We start from the raw sequence: 21,894 nt of genomic DNA, 5'->3' as shown, positions 1-21,894 counted from the left end.
AAGCCTAACCCAGTTCCTAACACAAATGAGCATTATGTAAATATGTTTCTCTTCCCCATTTCCTAACCACCATGAACCCAGCTCTAGTTTCTACCCACAGGTCGCCATGACAACAGCTGAGGAAGAGCACCCAAACAAGGAGATAGAAAAAACAAAAACAGAACATTATCACTCAAGATGTTAATAATAAGTCCCCACACTATTTAAATGTAAAAATACAACTTTTATTCTGACACAACCACTTTTACTAGGGTGAGACATATGATCCCAGCTTGTATGGCTAAGCAGTGCCTCTACCTGAGTGAGGTCATTACCTTTTCTAAAATGAAACCAAGTTATTCCAAAGGAAAAAGGAAAGGCCAAGATTTATATAAGAACCTCTTTTGCAAGGTGCTTGGAGGCAAAGGGTGGGACTAGCCTCTTCAACAAACACCCAGGGCTGTCATGAGCTATGTGTTTCTCCTAATCTAGAGCTAAGATGGTCAGGAGGTTTGCAGGGGTCTAAACAGAACAAGGATGTAAACTTCTGTAAGTATTCATGTAATGCAAGGCTCTGTTATGGTCCTGTGTTTCCCACTTCTATCATGGGCTCCTATGAAGAGAGGGCCTCAGAAGAGGGCAGGCACTTGATTGGAATTCCCCATCCATTATTCATTCTGAGAAACCTCCTAAGTTTTCTGCCTACCCTATGTCCCTTTGACCACAATTTATGGGCATAAGAGCTCATTGGCTTTCTTGGGAATCTCCTGTATGAGATAAGTGCTTCTGTCTGAGACAAGCTCAGATGGACCCACCCAGGCAGTGACTCCTATAGTCAAAAAAAGGAAGTAACTTAGGGAGCAGGGGTTTGCTGCAATTGCTCAGGTTGCAGAAGAGACAGCTAGTGTGGGACCCCAGAGATCTACCATAACTTACTGGTACCCTTTGCCCAGTACTTTGATCTTAATCACAGTTCCTCACCTTTCCCCACATTAGCCTGTGTTTCAAATGCATATGATCGGCGCTGGGGGGACAAAAGGGAGACAGGGGGCTGGGGTTCTCTAGGGGGTAAACTAAGCCTACTCCGGGATCCAGACTCTTCTGTGCCTTCAGGTGGTAGTTCCAGACCGCTAAGAGGCAGAGGAGAATGGGCAGGGATCAGGCTACAGGGCGCCGTTCTGGGGATGAGGTTATAGTTCCCACCCCCAGTACAGGTCTGGGTCCTCCGAACTCCCTGAGCTTCAGTCTTCTGGCGGTCTCGGGCCAGTGCCACAGCAGCATCAAAGGAAAGACTGCCTCCATTCCTCCAAGCCCGGGAACCCCGAGCTCTTTCCCCAAGAGTTCCATCAAGCCGGCCAGGCCTTGGACATGGGTTTGCAGGTGCCACATGGATCTTACTACTCATTGCACTGGGCATCTTGGCAAACTGAGGCTTAGGGGGCACTACAGGCACGGAGCGGACCTGCTGGACCTGAACCAAAGTAGAAGCCAGGCGCATGCCCACACCACCAGCTAAGCTAAAGGGACAGGGAATCAGATCACAGCATTGAGGAATGGGTTGTCCTTCATGCTCCATCTCCTCTGGCTGTAGAACTGCCTGTTCCATCTCAGAAGAATGTGTGTTGACCTCTTTGGCACCATCAACCTCCAAGGACTCTACACCTGGCTCTTCAGAGAGGGCTCTCTCTCTTAAATTGTTCTCTCCAGCCCTTTGATCTCCTTCAGACCCATCTCTACTTTCTCTTTTCTGACTGACCTCCCCTTCTCTTTCAGCTGCTTCTTCTGGGCTTCTGTTGTCTTCATCATGTCCTTGGTCATTGCTTGCCTTGTCGTTCCCATTCTCCTTGTGTCCTTGGATCTCATCCTTCCTGCCTCCCTCTGCCTCTTGTTTGTCAATAACTTCCCAATTCTCTTCAGCAACCAGATATTTCTGGACCCCATACTCTGGGTCCCTTCCAGTTTCCACTGGAACTTCCTGTCCTCCTTGCTTATCTTCTCTCTCACTGTCCCTTTCCTTCTCCTTGTCTGTATTCTGTTCTCTTCTTGGCTCTTCTACACCCTTAGCTGTCTCTATACTTTCAACTTCCTGATCTTTAGGCTTCTCTTCTGTGACCTCTATCTCTTCCTTACTCTCTTCATCTAAACTGACCATCATCTCTTGGCTTCCTCCAGCCTCCTCTCCTTCATCAGTCTCTACATCTTCCATCTCAGTCTCTGGAATTCCCTCAGTCTTTTTCCTGTTGTGCAATCCACTTCCAGGCTCAGCCTCCTTATCCTCCCCACCCTCCCAGGATGCCCATTCTTCTTCAGATTGTCCTGGAGCTTGTCTTCCACAACCTGCTGCCTCTTCCTCCAGACTCCCTGTACTCTCCTGAGTTGGAGGTTTGGGCTCCAGAAGGGGACTTAGATCATCATAGGCACTCAAGAAGACTTCCTCCCCATTTTCCTCCTCTACATCAGGCCTAGGGCCAACAGAGTCCACGGAACAGCAGCTGGGAGCTAGGACATATGGTGCATCATCCAGAGACAGGTCATCCAAGGGTGGCTCCACAGAGAACTCCTCCACCTGTGAATACAGCATTGTGGCTCAGGACCAGGTAGCCATGCCTACCTTTTGGATTCCATATCACCCTCAAACCCAGCATAGCACCTTCTTACCTGAGACCCAACTCCCAGGAGCTCCTCCAGGTAGCCCATCCCAGAGTCTTCCTCTCCAGGAGAGAAGGATGCTCCTGCTGCTTCTCCTTTGGCCATCATCCCATCCTCTGCCCCCACCCACTCAGGCTCTGAGATGCTCAAGTCCTCTAGGAAGGAGAAGGAATCCTGCACCTCCTGGGACAAGGAGTCCTCCAAGGCAGGAGTCATGTCCACTGTGCCTGGGTCAGCCAGAGGACCTGGAGCTGGTCTTGCCTCTGATTTCTGATCTGTTGAGAGAGAAGTAGTCCTGGAAATACAAAAGTCAAAGCCAGCCCTGCTGTCTTCCTATGCAGCTCTTCCTAGCATTGATATGATAATGGCCCAATATTCTCAACATAGATAATCCACAGGGCTCATTTTCTCAAACCAATATCCCTATCTACTGGCTTATAGCTACATATATTGAGTATTGGCTAAGTGCCAATCACTGTACTCTACATTTTCCAATGGATTTTCTTACTTTCCCTACAAAATATAATGTTGTATCAGGTATTGGCCTCATTTTACATCGAATGTAATTGAGGGTCATAAAGATTAAGCAATTTATCTAGAGTCATCCTGTTAATAGTTGTCCCAACCAAAATTTGAACCCAAGTCTAGTTAACTCCATAGCCCATGTTGTTATCCTCTATCATATGTTTCCTCAGGACTTCTTGTTAATAATACTTTGGGAACAGGAATCAGAGGAAAAGATCAGGTCCAAGCTCTACCTATTTCTACCTAAATTGATAGCAAATTACTTAACCTAGTCTTAGACTCCACCGCTAAGTATCACAACAGTACCTATGCCATAAGATTATGAGAAAATGTGTTCCCTTGGCACACAGTAAGCCTTCAGTAAGTTTTAGTTGTTAGTATTAATGTTACAACAATTATTGCCATCATTTATCAGATAATCCCAAACTGTCCTGATTGAGTCCCTGCTAGCTACATCTGACACAGACCCCTATGCTTGGGGACATCAGTGAGATGAAGGCTGTTAGAGAGCCTTCTGTCTGTGGGCTTCACACAACCTGAAAAGATTACTAGATTCAGCAACCCTAAGTCCAGGGAAGAAGCTGAATCCCAGATCCTCCCCACCCCCCAAATCCTAATGACTGAAGCCTATGACCCTCCCAGGCTGTACCTCAGCATCATAACTTCAACCTAAAATTCTAGCTCCCTTTCTAGTTCTGGATAATTCCTGAGTCCTCACCTGGGGGGCCAGGACCAAGGCCAGGACCAGGGCCAGGACCAGAGGCAGGGCTTGGTCGGGGCTGTAGGGCTGGGCATTCAAGGCCACGAGTGAGCCTGGCCAAGGAGACATTAGAGATGATGTTTGGAGGCATGCTGAGGATAGAGGTGATGTGCGATGGGAGGTTGATATTGTAAGGTTCTGAGATGTGGACACCAACACAGCGCTCTGCACGGCTGCTGCCTCCAGCCCGGATGGCTGATCGCCCAGCCTGTGGTGTGCCTGGTTCAGAGTTCTTGCCACCCAGTGCTTCTACTTCAGATTCCTGTTCACCCTCAGCTGCCTCCATAGAATCATTTTCCAAGCTCTCAGATAGCAGTGAGTCAGGCTGGGAACAACTGGAGCCCACCAGTCCCTCTGGCCCTGTGGAAGAGAGGAAGAAAGCCAGGTAGTCAATAGCCTCAGGTGCAAGGGGCCTAGACTCCTCAGGGAGCCTCTATGGAATGCTTTCTGATTTCTTGGGCCTCAGAGACAGACAATCTGGAAGACACCAAGCCAATTTCTCTTGGCTACTACTCAAATCCTCTAACCCAGCTAACAGATCAAAGTTCACCCCATTATGCATACTTAGGGAACCCCCTTTCTCCCTGCAGATATGATCAGTTGTCATCACTACCATATATATACACAGCCCACACAGTCTCTTCATATACACTCATGAACATTAAAGAACATAAAATAAATAAATAAGTAAACACCCATGAACATATCTATAGAATACACAATAGATCCATCACTGTAAACTTGGCATCTATTAATGTGGCTGACATATAATGGGTATTCCTTAAATATATTTTTTATTTTATTGAAAATCCTGGGGCTTGAACTCAGGGCCTGGACACTATCCTTGAGCTCTTATTGCTCAAGGCTACCATTCTACCACTTGAGCCACAGCACCACTTCTGGTTTTTCCTTTGTATAGGGTACCAAGGAATTGAACCCAGGGCTTCATGCATGCTAAGCACCACTAGCCAAACTCCTGGCCCATACTTAAATATTTTTGAAATAACTGACCACACACACACACACACACACACACACACTAGTTATTGACATACACAAGCCTATGCTGTTGCTTTCACAGCACATATGGGAATACACCCCCAGGAGCACACGCCTATACTTACCATCATTGGCTCCAGCTGCAGCACTCAATGAGTCCATACTCTTGGCTGGCCGCAGAGTCCCTTTAGTGGATTTGTCCTCTGTAAGACAGGCATGTGTGTAGAACCAGGGTCTTGCACCTCTTTGGCAGAATTCCCCCATGTCTCAAGACTTACCCCTGTCTTCAGCCCCCCGTGGAAGTTTACGCTTTGTTTCATGGCCAGAGCGACCCAGATTGAAGATAGATCTCCACTTTCTGACCTTCAAAGATCCCTTCCTCCTGCAAATGATGGAGAAATAATTGATAATGAGAACCTGGTGGTCAGCACAGAAATAGAAGACCCTAGAAGAGATCTTACTTGTGTTCTGCAATCTCGATGATAGTATGGTATGGCCGTATCTGTGGGGGCCCATCACCAGCCTGCAGAACACTAGGCAGGGGGTAGGGTAGAGACCTGGGCATGAGATCCTCAGGGCTGCCTGACACTCGGGCTCCTGGAAGACACTGCCATCCGATCTCCACCTCTCCATCACCTAGAAACAGAAAATGAACTGACTAGCTAAGAGAGGACATCAGGTACCAAACCCTTCATCTTTTCTCACCAGTTACCAAGCATAGTAGTTTGTATACCTGGTATATATTCAGAAGTGCCTGGAGATAGTCTCTCCTTGTCCAGTTCCTCAAGAGGTGTTCTCATGAACAAAGAGGACCAGGATATTCCAGGACTTTGGCCTGGTGGTCTGGGGATGCGTATGAGCCTTGGGAGCTGGGTTATGATTCAGAAGTCAAGCTGTGCCCTGGACTGACAGCAGAAGAAGCCTGCACTCAAGTTCTGGCTGCATTATTATCTTTCCAGAGCCCCCATAACTTTTTTTTTTTTTGGTTGGTCATGGGGCTTGAACTCAGGGCCTATGTGCTGTCCCTGAGCTTTTTTGCTCAAGGATAGCACTCTGCCACTTTGAGCCACAGCACCACTTCTGGTTTCCTGCTGGTTAATTGGAGATAAGAGTCTTATGGACCTTCCTGCTAGCTTCCAACCTCAATATTTAGATCTCAGCCTCTGAGTAGCTAGGATTACAGGTGTGAGATACCAGCACCTGACTTTCCAGAGCCTTTTCTACATGATCATTACCAATAGCTCTCTATGGGACTATTTACCCATCAGAAAACTTGGAAAGCCAAAGTAGTTGATCTTTGAGGCTCTCTTTAATTCTGACATGATACCCCAGAGTGGTGATTTGTGGGTAGGCAGGACACTGACCAGAGAGGGCAGCACCTCCAAAGAGCTGGTCCACATGGGTGAGGATGAACTCGACGACAATGGACTGCACACGCACCTCCATGAAGGCTGCTGTCCCATTGAAGCCTGAAGCCTCGATGTCTTTAGACCTGTGGAGTTGAAGAGTTATTCTCCCCCAAGTCCCACCACACTTTTCAATCTAAACTATTCCTACAATAGTTCCATTCTCCCACTTGCTGGTCTTTAACTCCATCTCCACATCTTAAGTTGTGGGTGTGATTGAAGTTTCAAAAGCCATGTCCTGCTGAGCACCAATGCCTCATGTCTGTAATCCTAGTTAGTCAGGGGGCTGACATCTGAGGATCATGGTTCAAAGCCATCCAAGGCAGAAAACCTCATGAGACTCTTATCTCCAGTTAACCAGAAAAAAAAAAAAACTGGAAGTAGAAATGTGACTTAAGTTGCAATGTGCCATCCTTGAGCCAAAAAAAGCTAAGGTACAGAGCCTAGGCCCCAAGTTCAAGCCCCAGCAGCAGTACAAAAAAGAAAAAGGCCTCTTCTTCTAGGAAGCCATCTCAGACATAGTCCTTAGGAATAATCTCTGCTTTCTTTGTATACTTCCTTTTACTGAGATACAGGGCAGGCTATGAGAATGGTTTACTTCATAGTGTTTTGTACATGTGTGACACACAGCTAGGTTCTCCACTAGATTATAAGACATTTATTTGCTCAACAAATATTTGGCAAGGACCTATCATGTCTGACCCCTAAGCTCAGCTACAATGTAGAAAAACACAAAGGCCTTGTCCTCAGGGACTTATCTCAGAGAAGGCTCAAATGTGTGATCCCCATCCCACTCAATGGGAATTCGGAACCTCCTTTACTCAGTGAGTTTCACAAGACTTCCCTACACCCCTCTCCAGTGTAGCCACACAGCCACACCCATCCTGCTACATCTTGCTACAGTGAGATTAGGCTAATCTTTCCCAGCCTTCCTGCCCACTCCTCATACACACACCCACCTCAGCAGGTTGGGGGCCCATACGATGGCCAAGTTGCGGGCATGCATGTTGGTCTGGGCACTGAATGAGGCCATGTACACCAAGTGTCTCATGAGGAACTCCAGAGTTCTGTAGAAAGAAGGACGGGAATGCACAGGGAATACCTGGGGCTGGAGTCAGACTGGGACCTGGTGGCTGGCAGGGAGATGAGCAAGGCTCTAGTACAGAGATTGGCTAATAGGCTGGGATGGGATGGGAAAATAGGAAGAGCTCTACTTACCTGTAGTTTGGAGCAGGGAGTTCTCGAAGCACCTCAAGGATCTTGACCAAGCGTTCAGGTTCTAATTGCACTGCCACAGACTCCTGATTGCAGTCAGGGGCACAGAGTCAATAATGGAACTCCACTCCACACCCCTCCTCCTCAGAACCCCAAGCTCAATAAACCCTTAGGAATCATCTTTGCTGTACTCCACACTGCCTCCACCTGGATCTTCAGGGCATAGAAAAGAGAGAGCTCATGCCTTAGCACAGGTTTGTACTCCAAGGAGACGGAGCCAGAAGGATTTGAATTCAGGGCTTCATATAAAAAAAAAAACTCTCTTAATATAAATAAATTAATTCATTTTAAAAGGGGGTCCTGGGGCATGTAGCTTAGTTGTAAGTGCTTGCCTAGTATGTGCAAAGCCCTGAGTTCAATCCTTAGAACTGGCCAAAAGAGAGAGAGAGGGGAGGAGAAGGAAGAGGACGGGGGCGGGGGGGGGGGAGGAGTTTAAAATTTGAAGCCCCAAAAGATAGCAGCTGAATCTTGGTTATACCACTTACTAGTTTTATGACTTTGGGGGATTTAATGTCGCTCCCTGCCTCAGTGCCCTCACTTGGTGTGGCTCTGGCGGAGGGACACCTCAGTGGTCCCACCCTACAGGTGTCCCAAAGCCCCCAGACTTGCTTCAAGGTGTTCAGGAAGGCCTACATCTACCCAGGCTAGCCTTCATGAACTTGAGAAGTGCTGCTGCTGTTCAAATTCTCTAAATAGTGTTGTGCTCAATTAAATACCTTAAAAGAAAAGAAAAAGCAGAGTTTTGCTATGTTGTCCAGACCAGTTACAAACTCCTGGATTCACGCAATCTCTTTGTTTCAGCCTCCCAAGTAGCTGGGACCTATTTTTAAAATGTTACTTATAGGGAAAGCAAAGGAAGGGGTGACATTGTCAAAAAAAAGGAAAATGGGCTCATTACCTGACTTATGAAATGGTAACCCCTCTGTACAACACTTTAATAATAACAATAAAATTATATATAAAAGAACAAAAGTACAATTTTTAAAAAGCATTACTCAGTTCAGGATACAATTTTCATCTTGTGTTTTATGGTGCAAAAGCTGTCTGACATACAATTACAGTTAATGGAGGAGTTGCCTAGAAAAACTAGCAATTTTCAAAAAAGTGTAGGGAAGCAATTTCTTAAGTGTGAGGAAGCTCTGGTCTAGGTACTTTCCAAAGCCTGCCAGCTCTGACAATCTGGCCTCTCCCTCCCCAAGTCTTCCCACCACACTGTGTGCTGTCTGTAGGGCTTAGGGGTAGAACCCAGACAAGGCAGAATGAAGAGAGGAGGGACAGGGTGGGTGTGGGGTCACAGAGTTTTAGGAGAGAAGGGCTCTTTCCCTCAGTAATGCTTTACTGTGGCCCCGCTTGTTCAGAATCCCTAAGATTACAGCTGTTCTATGTTATGTCTGGATGTCGGACAGGAGTGGCTGTCCCTGAGCCCCATCTCCCACCCCTCTGTCCCTCAACTCACAGCAAATTTGTCATAGAGTCGGTAAGTGAGCAGGGGATCTGGCAGTTCTCTGAAATAGGCCTTGCACAAGGAAGAGACGCAATGAATGTCCTGGAGGAAAACATCCCGTCGCAGGTCTGGCTTCCGCTCTGCCTCAAACTCCTGCCTGGGGAGGTGCAGCGTAGTCAGGAGTGGTAGAGAGAGGGTCAGGGGCATTATGGGAAGAAGTGGGAGCTATAAAGATGAGCTTCAGACAGGGTTATTGATCAACATGTGTGGAACTGAAGGAGAATGTTTGGCTACAAATATACACATACATATATGTGGGTGTACATATATGTATATGTGCTTAAATATGACACCAAGAGCACAAGCAAGAAAAACAATTGATAAATTGAACATCCAACCAACCTTGAACAAAAAAATCCAAGCAAGAATGTGAGGCTTTGAGTTTAAGTCCTAGTACTGGTATGCGCATGCCAAGCGCGCACGCACACACACAGACACACAGACACACAGACACAGTGAAGACACCCACAGAATGGGAGGCAATATTTAACAATCATATGTCTGAGTAGAGTCTAGTATTCAGGACATTTAAAGAACTTTCCTTGTAACTCAACATTGAAAAATAAACAAAAAGAAACACCAAGCTGGGGATGGTGCAAACCTATAAATCCAGAACTTGGGAAGCTAAGGCAGGAAAATTGTGGGTTTGAGATCAGCCTGGCCTATATAAGGAGACTCTATCTCAAAAAGCCAAAAACAGTTTTCCCCTAGTGAGCAAAGGATTTAAATGGCATTTGTCTAAAGAAGAAATACAAATGGGCTTATTAGCCCATGAAAAGATATTCCATATCATTAGCTCCTAGGAAGACAAAAGTATAAGTCGCAACAAAGTATCATATCATTAGCTACTAGGGACTATAAAATGCAAATCACAATGAGGTATCAGTTCACACCCACTAGGATGGCTACAAATCAAAAAGATATAGTAACAACTGTTGGCAGGGATGTGGAGAAACTGGAAATTTTGTATCAGCTGACTCAGACATAAATGATACAGCTGTTACAGAAAAAGCAGGCAGTTACTTAGAAAGTTCAGCACAAAGTTACCATGTGATCCAGCTTTTCTACTCAGAGGTATATACTCCGAAGAACTGAAAATAAATGTCACAAAAACTTGTGCATGTTTGTAGAGGGATTATTCTAATAGCTAAATTGTAGAGACAAGCCAGGTAGCCATCAACTAATGACTGTAACTATACAATGGGATAGTATTCAGCCAGAGAAAAATGGAAGGCTGGGAACATGGCTCAAGTAGTAGAGCACCTGCCTAGAAAGTGGGAATCCCTGAATCTGAACCCCAGTATCCCCAGTATCATCTTTTTTTCTTTTTTTTTTCTTTTTTTGCCAGTCCTGGGCCTTGGACTCAGGGCCTGAGCACTGTCCCTGGCTTCTTTTTGCTCAAGGCTAGCACTCTGCCACTTGAGCCACAGCTCCACTTCTGGCCATTTTCCAAATATGTGGCACTGGGGAATCGAACCCAGGGCTTTATGTATACAAGGCAAGCACTCTTGCTACTAGGCCATATTCCCAGCCCCCTAGTATCACCTTCAAAGGGAGGGAAAGAGGGAAACAGGGAAGGAGATAAAAAGGGAAAGGAGGGAGGGGAGAGGGAGGGGGTAGAAGGGAGGAGGGAGAGAAGAAATGCTGGTGCGTGTTACACCACACATAAACCTTAGGACTGGGGTGTGGCTCAAGTGCTAGAGTGCCTGCCGAACAAGCTTGAGCTTCAGTCCAATCTGTAGCTAGCAAAACAACAACAAAAACCCCAACAAACATGAACCTTGAGAAAAACTTTCTAAGAGAGTTAGATGTACAAATGTACATATTATATCATTTCCATGAAATCTCCAAAATAGACAAGTCTTTAGAAACAGAAAGTCGATTAATGGTTTCCCAGAACTAGAAGGGAAATGAATTCAGTTACTGCTAATGGCTACAGGGTTTCTTTTGGAGATACTGAAATATTTTGGAATTTGATAGTGGTGACGCTGGAACAATATTGTGAATATATTTTTTTAAGCCCACTGACTTGTACTTTTTCTTTCTCCAGTACTGAGGTTTGAACTTAAGATCTTGAATTTGCAGGCAGTTACCCCAGTCCGTTTTTGCTGTAGGTATTTTTTTGAAAAGTGGTTCCATTTTGTTCCTTGATCCTCTTACAAAGGCCTCTTATGTAGCATGCATGGCAATGCTGTTTTTATTGACTGAGATGAGATGGGTGTCTTACAAACTTTTTGCCCAAGCTGGCTTCAAACCATTATCTTCCCAATCTCAAAAAATTAGGATTACAGGAATAAGCCACTATTGGCTTGACTTGTAATTTTTTGCTTAGTTTGTGTTCATTTGTCTTTTGTTATATGCTGGTACTGGAGCTTGAGTTCAAGGTCTGGATAACATCTCTGTCTATTCCCTCAAAGCTGGTCCTCTACTGCTAGAACTGCAGCCCCACTTCCGGCTTTTTTTTTTTTTTTTAGTGTGGGGAGTAGTTAATTGAAGATACAAATCTTAGGGACTTTCCTGCATGGGCTGACTTTGAACCACAAACCTCAGATCTCAGTTTCCTGAATAGCTAAGCTTATAAACATAAGCTGACACTACCCAGATGTTTTGTTTAATTTCTTTAGTTTGTTGGAGGTATTGATTTTGAACTCAGGCCTTGAACTTATTCAGCTTGCTTGCTCAGCTGGCACTCTACCACTTGAACTATGCCCCCAATCCTGCTTTTCACTGATTATTTTGTAGATGGAGTCTTATAGACATTTTTGTCTGGCTAGCTTTGAATCTTGATCCTCCAGATCTCAGCCTCCTGAGTAACAAGGATTGCAGGTGTGACTTGTAAGTTCTTAGCTTGACTTTATTTTTTATTTTTGCCAGTCCTGTGGCTTGAATGAAGGGCCTGAGCACTGTCTCTGGCTTCTTTTTGCTCAAAACTAGAACTCTACCACTTTGGCCATTTCTGGGTTTTTCTGTATATGTGGTGCTGAGGAATCGAACTCAGGGCTTCATGTATGCTACGCAAGCACTCTACCACTAAGCCACATTCTGAGCCCTATTTTTAATTTTAATTAAATTAATTAAATTTTTTTTTGCGGGCCTGAGACTTGAACTCTGGGCCTGGGACCTCTCCCTAAGCTTTTATGCTCAAGGCTAGTACTCTACAACTTGTGCTACATCTCCACTTCTGTCTGTGTGTGTGTGTGTGTGTGTGTGTGTGTGTGTAATTGGAAATAAGAATCTCTTGGACTTTTTATCTCCAGCTGACTTCAAATAGCAATCTTCAAATCTCAGCCTCCTGAGTAACTAGGATGACAGGCATGAGCCATCAGTGCCTGACTTTGACTTATATATTTTTAAATGATGAATGTTCGGGCTGGAGATATGGATCAGGTGGTAGAATGCTTGCCTAGCAAGTGCAAGTCCCTTAGTTTGAACCCCACTATCATCAAATAAGGGTGGTTATGTATATGTGGGAGTGGAATGGTCTATGTGGTACTCTGTGTTGGGAGAGTAGAGCCTGCGATTTCCCCTTTGCCTGAGGAGACATTAGCACCCCTCCCTTGAACAATATCTAGCATCCTGCTTCCTTTTGCCCCTTCACCTCCCTCTTCTCTGCTCTCCCCAGCATCTCTTATTGTGGGTCTTTTGGCTCCCTGATCTCTAAGCCACAGAGCCCTCCCACTCTGACTCACCGGAGCTTCTGGATGTTAGAAGAGACCCCTGAGAGGCGGTAGATCCCGTCCACTACTCCATATTCCTCCACAAACTCTGCACAGCTCCTTAGAACCTGGGGTACTAGGGACAGACATAGGCAAAGAAAAAAAAATCAGCAAGTTTGAGAGGCTAGAAACTATAGAGGGTCTGAAAAATATGTGTCATGGAAGAGGGTTCAGGGAAATTGAGGGCAAAGCTTATGGAATAAAGCTTGTCAGCAAGGTTATTGCAAAGCCGTCAACTCAGTTGCCAATCTCTGAACAGCATCTCTTACCCCTTTGGTCCTAGAGCATAGGCATAAACCCCTGCAGTGCCTCTTCACATTGCCCATTCCTTCCAGTTCTGCACTTTTAGAACTGAAATTTGTCTTCTGTAATTACTCGTTGCTACTCCAGAATTTTTTTTGTTTTGTTTTTTTGCCAGTCCTGGGGCTTGGATTCAGGTCCTGAGCATTGTCCCTGGCTTCTTTTTTTTGCTCAAGGCTAGTGCTCTACCACTTGAGCCACAGTGCCACTTCTGGCCATTTTCTGTATATGTGGTGCTAGGGAATTGAACCCAGGGCTTCATGTATACAAGGCAAGCACTCTTGCCACTAGGCCATATTCCCAGCCCTACTCCAGAATTTTTAAAGGGGACAGCAATCTGGGAAGGCAAGGTCAAGGACTGGTCCTCAAAGTGCATTTATATAACTAGTGTTCTACTTAAAATGAAAGAATATTAGTTCTCCCAATCAAAATGGGCCAAACTGAAAGGAATAATTCTGAGGCACCCCCACCCCAAATTAGGTAAGAAAGCTGTGGCTATTTGTTCTAACAGGAAAGTACAAGACATAGTGTCGACCTTCAAATGGATCAATTCAGAGGAGAAACATGTGTGACCAGCACTATGTGAACTACTGTAAGCATGTGCTATTATTTAGTCTTGTAAATTATATCTTCTAGTCACATTTTATGAAAAGGAAAACTAAGACTCAAGAAAGAAATAGCTGAGCCAGTAGTTCATGCCTGTAATCCTAGCTACTTAGTAGGCTGAGATCTTAAGATTACCAGACAAGAAATTCCTTGTGATTCTTGTCTCCAATTAACCACCAGAAGAAAGCTGGAAGGGGAGATGTAGGTCAAGTAGTAGAGCATTAGCCTTGAGCACCAAAACCTCAGGGATGGTGCTCAGACCAAGAGTTAAAGTCCCAGGACTAACACCAAAAAAGAGGAGGGGCTGGGAATGTGGCTTAGTGGTGGAGTGCTTGCAGAGCACGTGAGAAGCCCTGGGTTCCTCAGTACCACATAAACAGAAAAAGCCAGAGGTGAGGCTGTGGATCAAGTGGTAGAGTGCTAGCCTTGAGCAAAAAGTGAGCTCAGAGACAGTGCCCAGACCCTGAGTTCAAGTCACAGGATTGGCAAAAAAAAAAAAAAAGAAAGAAAGGAGGCAAAGGAAAAGGGGGGAGGGGAGGAATACTGTCCCGCAGTATACAGCTAGAGCCAGGATTCAAATCCAAGAGTGAATAAAGCTCTGTTCTCTCTCCTGACCCTCTCTGTAAGCTCCTTAAGGACAAGATCAAAATGTGCTTCATCTTTGTGTTCCTCATTTCTGACACGTGTCAGACGTGACAGAGCTTCCAAAACAGTAGTGGAATCCTAGCTCCAAAAGGTCACGTAGTTACTGTTCCAATCACTTCCTGCTTTAAAGCTTTTCTTACACAATACACACCTAGCCCCACCCTACCCAAATATGCATTGCTTCCTTTACAGATAAGGAATAAAATAGAAACTCTTCAGCCAAGCACTGGTGGCCCATGCTAGCTACTCAGGAGGCTGAGACCTAAGTATCCCAGTTCAAAACTAGCCCAGGCAAGAAAGTCCACGAGATGCTTATCTCAAATTAACCACCACCCCCCCAAAAGGAAGATAGAGCTGTGGCTCAAGTAGTAGAGTGCCAGCCTTGAGCCGAAAAGCTAAGGGGTAGTGCTCAAGTTCTGAGTTCAAGCCCAAGTACTAGCAAAAAATCAAAACAAAGCAAAACCCTCCTCTGTCTGATATATAAGAACTAGATCCAGCTGCCATACAATTCTCAGCTCTAGTCAATTCCTTGACAAATCCTGCACTCCAGCCTTCTGCAAGTCCATGAAACCACTGGCCATTACTGTCAATTGTATTGACTGGAGGTGTGGTTCAAGTGGAAGAGTGCCAGTAGTGAGCAAGCAAGCCAAGCAAGAGCTCTAGACCCTGAGTTCAAACTCTGGTAATGGCGGGGAGAGGGAAGGGGACATAATTTTGTTTCTGGGTTTTATTTTGTTTTTGAGAAAAAGTCTTGCTAGGCAGCACAGGTTGTCCTAGAACTAAATATGTAGACCAACATGGCTTCAAACTCAAAATCCTCCGACCTTACCTCCCAAGTGATGGGATTACAGATATGGTTTATGGAGCCCAGAAACATTAGCTCTTAGGAGTGGATTAAATCTATGTGACTGAGGAGAGAGTGTCCATACAGAAACATGCTCATCACTTACACTCATCATCACTGTAACCCTTCTGTATATCACCTTTATAATAATAAAAATTTTCAGAAGAGCCTGGGAATGTGGTTTGGTGGCAGAATGCTTGCCTAGCATGCATGAAGCCCTGGGTTTGATTCTTCAGTACCATATAAACAGGAAAGGCTGGAAGTGGCACTGTGGCTCAAGTGGTAGAGTGCTAGCCTTGAGCAAAAGAAGCCAGGGACAGTTCCCAGGCCCCGAGTTCAAGCTCCAGGACTGGCAAAACATTTTTTTAGAATAAAATTTTTAAAGTATATAAAATCTTGTGGGACTGGATTATGTCTCCCAAGAATGGGTTGTTATAAGTAAGGCCACACCAGGCACTTGGTATCTTCTTTATGCAGCTATGTCCTTTTCCAGTTTCCTAACATGATTTCACCAGGGGGCCCTTGTAAGGATGCTAGAACTGCTATTTGGACCCTCCATCCACTAGAACTGTGAACCAAATAAACTTCTTTACATTGTAAGTTATTCAGTCCAGGTATTTTGCTCTAAATGGCCTAACAGCCAGGGACCTGTAGCTCACAGCTATAATCCTAGCTACTCAGGAGGCTAGGGTCTGATGACCCAGGTTTGAAGCCAGTTACCCAGTAAAGACTGTGGATTCTTATTTCCAATTAATCACCAAAAGCCAAAAGTGGGTCTGTGGCTCAAGTGGTAGAGGGTTAGCCTTCAGCAAACAAAAGCTTAGAGACAGCTCCCAGCCCCAATTTCAGCCCCAATTTCAAGCCCCAGGACTAACACCAAAAGTAAGATAAAATGAAATAAAAATAGACTAAGACACTTACAATGCCTTTCCCCCCTGACTCTGCCTGGTAAACTCCTATGCATTCTTCAAAAAATATCTCAAACATCAACTCTTCATTGGGCACAGTGGTATATACTGTAGTCCTAGCTACTTAACAGACAGAAGTAATAGATTCATTTGAGCCCAGGAGTTTAGGACTTTCCAGGGCAACATTATGAGACAAGACATTAAAGAAAACAAAATATCTCAAAGAAAACAAAACATCATCTCTTAATTCTGATCCTTTGCTTATAGTTCCCACAGTTACTTGGCTTTATGTTTTATACCACTTAATATACTTCGTTATAATTAGTTTCTTTAGCACCTACACCTCCTGACAATGAGTTGCACCCTCGAAGTAGTTGGCACAGAAATGAAATAGACCAGGTACTCAATAAATATTAAAAGACTTGGTGAATTAAGCCAGGTGCTTGGGGGTCATGTGTGTAATCCTACTTACTTATGATGCTAAGACCCGGAGGACAAAGGTTTCAAGCCAGTCCAGGCAGAAAAGTCTATAAGATTCCATATCCAAAGTAACCAGCAAAAAGTCAAGTTAAGAGGTGTGGATCAAATGGTAGAGTGCCAGCTGAGCAGGCAAGCAAGCTGAGGTAGAATGTTAGGAGCCATACAAGAGAGAAAAAGAAAAAGCTGGTGTTAGTGGCTCATGCCTGTTATCCTAGCCTCTCAGAAGGCTGAGATCTGAGAATCACAGTTCAAAGCCAGCTCAACAGGAAATTCCATGACACTCTTATCTCCAATTAAGTGCCAGAAAACCAGAAGTGGCACTGTGGCTCAAAGTGATAGAGCCCTAGCCTTGAACAAAAAAGCTCAGAGACAGTTCAAGCTCTATGACCAAAAAAAAAGACAGTGAATTGATCAGTTATAAGAATCACTAACATCCCTTGGAGATTTAGTAAAGAATATTGTTTATTGCCTATGATAAAATTTTGGTTCCTATTAACTGGGACTCACCAGAGAAATCCCTCTCATGTGTCAGAGTAAGAAAAGGCTGTTTCTTCTAAATTACGTATCTTTTTCTTATAGGTCTTATGAATGTTGAATTATTAAACTTACCTTTTAAAGCTCTAAAAAGTTCAGAGCTCATCTCTAGGAACTACACAGAACCACCTGATATGTGTGTGTGTGTGTGTGTGTGTGTGTGTGTGTGTGTGTGTGTGTATTTCTAGGTGCTGATCTGGATTTCCACTCAGTTTAATTTCTTCAGATTTTTATGGGGGGAGGGACAGGGGAGGGACTAGTACTCGGGCATGAACTCATGGCCTTAGTGTTGTCCCTAAGCTTTTTTGCCCACACATGGCTCTCTACCTGTTGAGCTAAAGCTCCACCTCCAACTTTTTGTTGTTGTTGTTTTGTTTTGTTTTATTTTAATTTTTGCCAGTCATTGGGGCTTGGACTCAGGGCCTGAGCACTGTCCCTGGCTTCCTTTTTGCTCAAAACTAGCACTCTACCACTTGAGCCACAGCACCACTTCCAGCCTTTTCTGTTTATGTGGTGCTGAGGAATCAAACCCAGGGCTTCATGCATGCAAGGCAAGCACTCTACTGCTAAACCATATTGCCAGCCCTACCCCCAGCTTTTTAGTGGTTAATTGGAGACAAAAGTCTCACAGACCTAAAATCATAATCCTCCAATCTCAGCCTCCTGAGTAGCTAGTATTACAGGCATGAGCTATGGGTACCTGGCTTTCACCACTATTTTACAGTTCTTATCATATGACCTAGCTTTCAGACCCTTCACACACCTACCCATCACAGCCAGACTTAAGTGAGGCAAGAACAGCATGGAGGATGCAAATTTAAGTAAGTCCTCACTGTCAAGACTGTGTGAGTGCTAACAGCATACACATCTGGTCCTGACAGGGAGCATCTTCTTTAGAGTAAGTCACCTGACGCACAGCATGACCTGAGTGAGTGGTTTTTTTAAACTTTGCACCTTCATCTCCTTTCTTTCCTCACTCTGCTCCCAGTTCACAGTCCAAGCCCTCAGTATCTGCTTTCATGTGCCAGGATCTCTCTGCCTTCAGGTTCTTAGCACGGAATGCATAGCTCCAACAGGCCCTCCTTGTTGCTCCTCTACCTTGAGTACCTAAAGCTATATCAACTCTTTTGACAACTATATTACTCTGCTAACTCATATATGGTCAGTCATTACCTAAACCCTAAGTCTTTGTCACAGGAGCAACAACCAAATCAGATCTTTCCTTGTCACTTGATTTTGGACCTCCAGAATCATCTTTTTTTCTTTTCTTTTTGTGTTTGAACTCAAGGCCTCATGCTTTGCTAGCTTGCTTGCTTAGCTGGCACTCTACTACCTGAGCCATGCCTCCAGCTCAACTTTTTTGTCAGTCCTGGGGCTTGAACTCTGGGCCTCGGTGTTATCCCTGAGTTCTTTTTGCCCAAGACTAGCACTCCACCACTTTGAGCCACTGTGCCACTTTCAGTTTTCTGGTGGTTAATTGGAGATAAGAGTCTCATAGACTTTCCTGCCTGAACTGGCCTTGAACCACGATCCTCAGATCTCAGCCTTGAGTAGTTAGGATTACAGGTATGAGCCACCATCACCTGGCTCAGCTCAGCTTTTTGATGATTATTTTGGAGATACAGTCTCATAGACTCTCTGGCCAGGCTGGCTTTGAACCAAGATCCTCCAGGTCTCAGCCTCCAGAGTAGCTAGCTTTACAGTATGAGTCATAAGTACCCAGCTGAGAATTGACTTGCAATGATCACTGCAAGGGCTTAAGGAGTCAACCATAAAAGGAAATGAACCAGGAGATGGGGGAAAAGATAAGAGAGTAGTCAGCAAAATGGGAGAGTTGGGAGGATATAGATCAGAGAGATGAGGTCAGAGATATGTTAGAGATGAACAAAGTTGGAGTGATGGAGTCAACAAAAAAAAAGACACCAAGGATATGGGCCTGGTAGTAAGGAGGAGGATCTAAAGCTTAGGGACCTGATGAAAAGCAAAAGCTCAATGCCTCTGGTACTTAAGAAAGAAAGAGGGGCTGGGGATATGGCTTAGTGGCAAGAGTTCTTGCCTCGTATACTTGAAGCCCTGGCTTTAATTCCCCAGCACCACACATACAGAAAACGGCCAGAAGTGGCGCTGTGGCTCAAGTGGCCGAGTGCTAGCCTTGAGCAAAAAGAAGCCAGGAACAGTGCTCAGGCCCTGAGTCCAAGTCCCAGGACTGGCCCAAAAAAAAAAGAAAGAAAGTCATTTTGGGGCAAAGAACTTGGAGAGAAGGCTGAGATGGAGCAAGGTGAGGATGGGGGAAGTCAAAAGGATCAGGGAGTATCAGTGCATCAGCAATCGATCTCCCTGGTCTGGGCTTCCATTTTCTTGCTGGGTCTTGGGCTAAAGAGAGAAGTCATTACCAACTTCTGTGTATCCTACCACTTCCCACCTCTCTGTATCAGGAACTATGGGAGAAAGGGCTGTATCTAGCACTTCAACTCTAGTACACAAAATCTATCCCTCCATCCATAGACTCAGATGAAGTTCTAGTGAGGGGTGAGGTTCTTCTCACTCACTCTAGAGTTCACCTGGGATCATGATCCAGCAATCACATGTTTATCCCTTCTGAAGAGCATGTACTTTACCTGCTAGGAATGCAGATGGTGGCCAGGAGGGTCATAAGGAGTGGGGTCTGGACTGTTTGTGGGTCCCTGTGTTTCCAAGATAGCACTGGAGATGGGAGCCACAGGAAAGGACAGTGCCAAGATGAGGAGGCTGGACTGAGAATTGCCGAGAGCTAAGAGAATAGCATCCATTAAATCATCAAGTCCTTGGCCAAGAATCATCATGAAGAGAAGAATCAATGTAAAGAAGCCCTCTGAGACAGCCATGTCAAGTCCACTTGGCCCAATGAGAAGCAGAAGGTGCAAAGCAACCATCTCAGCTGTTTAACACTATGTTCTTTGGGGCCTAGACCTTTCCTTCATAGAGGCCAGTGAAGATGGGAGCCTTCTGGAGGGAGAGAAAAGGGGAAGGAGATATCTGGCGATGCTAGGGCGGGCCTAAGAGCAGGAAGTGAGCTGGGAACCACCATCACCCTCCCTCTACTGTAAGCATCACAGCCAGAACAGAGAAGGGGACAAAGAGGAAATGACAGATTGGGTGGGGAGGGCTGGAGCTGGGGGGATAATTATGCCCTTCTCTGTAAGGACCTTGGTATTTCAAAACCAAACTGGGCTGGATAGTCAATATACCCAATGTTTTTGAGTGACTGTTGATGGCAGAAACAGTAGTAAAGCCCAGTGTCGTACCTGGTTCTGCAGGCTTCCAAGCCCACTCCAAGGCAGCTGAGGGAACTCCGCTGTCCTCATACCCACCCTCCTTTGCAACTCCCCCCTCCCTCCGCTTCAAATCCAACCTGAAGCCAGCTCTCTCAATCACCACATGTCCCCCTGTTTTAGCAGCTTTTCTCCTAGCCCTTCACCTTAAACCTCTATCTCCTCTGCAGAGAGACTGAAGGCCATCTCCACCACCCCACAATCTCTTCTGGGCCAGATGGTAGAGGGGCCAGGTCCTTGGTCCTGGGTGCTCTTCTCCAGCTAGGATGCCTCCTTCATCCCCCAAACTCCATCTTCAGACCTCCTAGGGCCTCTTCTGTCTCCTTCATTCATACCCAGGACAGTCTACTATCCCTTCAGCCACTCCTCTCTTGACCGTATCACTTCCTCCCTCTCCCGTCCCCAGTCACTTCTATCTACCTCTCCTAAGTTTCCAGACTCTCCATCTTCTCCCCTCAGTGCTCACATTCTCATCCCCTCAGCCACCTATCCCCCGAGAAGTTACACAAGGGAGCCACTCTTTCTTCTTTGGGGCACATTTCCTGTCTAGTGACCCTAGGCCAACTAGAAGTTGCTTCCGCCCATCAGACCAGATCAGACTGGAGAAGCATGGTGCCCACCCACACCCACCACAGCTCCGAGTTGGATTCCTTACCCTCCTGGCCCGAGTGCTGCAGGTGATCCTGCAGGTCACACCCAAACACCCGTTCCTTGTTATTGCCCTTCTTCTTGCCTTTCTGCCGAGACTTCATGGCCGGAGCCCCAGGATTCTGGCCTAGCCGCCTCTGTCTCCTGAGACCTTTGCCCTAGTAGGCCCCCATGGGATCCCAGCCAGATGGCTGTGGGGGCCTGGCCTGAGCCCAGTGAGAGGGAAGGGCTCCACACTGGGGGTTGAGGGTGGCCTGGGCAACCGGCAGCAACTCAACTCCAGCCTCTGGGGCCCCAGCCACACGGAAGTGGCTATAAAGAGGAAGCTATGAGGACCCTGGCATGAAGCTGTGTCTCGTGGCCCGGCCAGGCACTCGCCCTTCTAGCCTCGCTCAACTCCCAGGGGGCAGGAAGCTGTGCAGCTCCTCAAACCCACTTCCTGTTAGAGCATCTTTGCAACCACAGAGCCTGGGGTGGGGGAGGTACTGACACTCACATCCTCATCCATTCTGGGACTTCATTCATTGGTCAAAGGAAGGTGATGTCAGAGCTTTGGGGTGGGACAATGGTGCCTGGGGCATGATCAGGTAACCAAAAACCAGAATTCTTGGGTCCAACAAGGAGACCTGTGGTGCCTGGGAGCAGGGTGGAGCAGAGTTAAGCAAAGCAGACCCAGGAGGAAAATACCAGGTCTCTGGTGGGATGAACTAGTCTCAACCAAGCCACACTGAGCCTCGGTTTTCACCCACTTGAAAATGAAGGATGCAGACTAAATGATTTAGTCTTCTAGCTCTAACAATCTGTA

At 45.8% G+C, this 21,894-nt stretch overlaps 1 protein-coding gene across 2 annotated transcripts in view; it reads right to left on the bottom strand.

The window, feature by feature from the left end:
* Arhgap30 (Rho GTPase activating protein 30) overlaps positions 1-21,466 on the bottom strand; it is a 34,817-nt gene extending 13,351 nt beyond the window's left edge. The window contains exons 1-12 of one of the 2 annotated variants that reach the window (XR_007212502.1): positions 21,097-21,466; positions 12,787-12,889; positions 9,050-9,194; positions 7,537-7,619; positions 7,278-7,385; positions 6,277-6,404; positions 5,374-5,548; positions 5,191-5,294; positions 5,038-5,115; positions 3,872-4,273; positions 2,638-2,903; positions 508-2,545 (exon numbers count right to left, since the gene is read on the bottom strand). Coding sequence is in view for 1 of the 2 variants with exons in the window: in XM_048356684.1 (XP_048212641.1) it covers positions 947-2,545; positions 2,638-2,903; positions 3,872-4,273; positions 5,038-5,115; positions 5,191-5,294; positions 5,374-5,548; positions 6,277-6,404; positions 7,278-7,385; positions 7,537-7,619; positions 9,050-9,194; positions 12,787-12,889; positions 21,097-21,193 (3,288 nt within the window). In the remaining variant the exon portion in view is untranslated. Of the gene's footprint in view, positions 1-202; positions 2,546-2,637; positions 2,904-3,871; positions 4,274-5,037; positions 5,116-5,190; positions 5,295-5,373; positions 5,549-6,276; positions 6,405-7,277; positions 7,386-7,536; positions 7,620-9,049; positions 9,195-12,786; positions 12,890-21,096 lie in introns of those variants that run through there. The other variant, XM_048356684.1, reaches the window with a different exon arrangement.
* Positions 21,467-21,894: the final 428 nt, after the last annotated feature.

This window comes from Perognathus longimembris, chromosome 11 (assembly GCF_023159225.1).
Source record: "Perognathus longimembris pacificus isolate PPM17 chromosome 11, ASM2315922v1, whole genome shotgun sequence".
Taxonomy (NCBI): Eukaryota; Metazoa; Chordata; class Mammalia; order Rodentia; family Heteromyidae; genus Perognathus; species Perognathus longimembris.
The sequence above is the reverse complement of the archived record's forward strand: the minus strand, read 5'-3'. Positions and strand labels throughout refer to the sequence as shown.